General features: G+C 63.3%; 1 protein-coding gene across 1 annotated transcript in view; it reads right to left on the reverse strand.

Annotated features, from left to right (window-relative positions):
* Positions 1 to 570, reverse strand: part of LOC110394943 (nucleoporin-like protein 2) — a 4,701-nt gene extending 4,131 nt beyond the window's left edge. The window contains exon 1 of the mRNA XM_021389024.1: positions 388 to 570. Coding sequence (XP_021244699.1) covers positions 388 to 484 — 97 coding nt within the window. The 5' untranslated portion in view covers positions 485 to 570. The remainder of the gene's footprint in view (positions 1 to 387) is intronic.

The following is a 956-nucleotide window of genomic DNA, read 5'->3' on the forward strand; positions in this document are numbered from 1 at the left end:
CGGAACGCCGTGCCACAGCCGCACCCGCACCCGCCCCCGCACCCGCCCCCGCCGCCTCGGTGCCGCCACTCCGCGCTCCTCAAGCGCTCGGGAGCCGCTCTCCAGTTACGCCCGGGAAGGCACAAGGCGCAGGGGCCGGACACGCGCTCCCAGAAGCAGCATTTCGGGAACGACCGCCGCACCTCACAGCCCGCGGCGCCTTCTCCGCAGCGTAGCCCCACGCGGGAGCTCCTTCCTTCCCTCCCTCCCTCCATCTCTCCGTCCGTCCGTCCGTCCCTCGCTCCCTCCTTCTTTCCTTCCCTCCCTCCATCTCTCCGTCTGTCCGTCCCTCCCTCCATCCTTCCCTCCACCCCCCCCCTCCGCGCCCGGCTCCCCGCGGCCCGGTACCTGCGTAGGGGCGCCCCCAGCGGCTGCGGGCGTGCACGTTCCAGCCGCTGTCGCCGAAGCGGCAGCGACCCTGCAGAAAGAGCCGGTAGGCGCCCATGGCCGACCGACTGCTGCCGCCTAGTGGCGCCGGCTGCTGCCTACGGCCGCCAACCGCCGCCAACCGCCGCCGTGACGACGACCGCTGCCGTGACGTCACCGCCGCCGGACGTCACAGAGCGCACACACTCTAACTGTGAAGGAGATCTTAGCCGCATATGAGGGGGTTCGAGCTGCTTCCAAAGTAATTGGTACTGAAACACAGCTCCTTCTAGTACCACTACTGCCGGCGCTCAACTGGATGTTTGAGGGAAATGTTCCCTTCACTCATCATGCTACTGATGCCACTTGGAGAAAGTGGATTGTGTTGATTACTCAGTGAGCTCGGATGGGGAATCTTAGTCGTCCAGGGATCTTAGAAGTGATCATGGACTTGCCTGAAGGTAAAAAGTTATGAACATTGTCAGCAGTAGAGTTGTCATGTGCTAAAGAGGCCTCACCACACAATGAATTACCAGAAAAAGAAATTTGCC

This window comes from Numida meleagris, chromosome 2 (genome assembly GCF_002078875.1).
Source record: "Numida meleagris isolate 19003 breed g44 Domestic line chromosome 2, NumMel1.0, whole genome shotgun sequence".
NCBI classification, from domain to species: Eukaryota; Metazoa; Chordata; class Aves; order Galliformes; family Numididae; genus Numida; species Numida meleagris.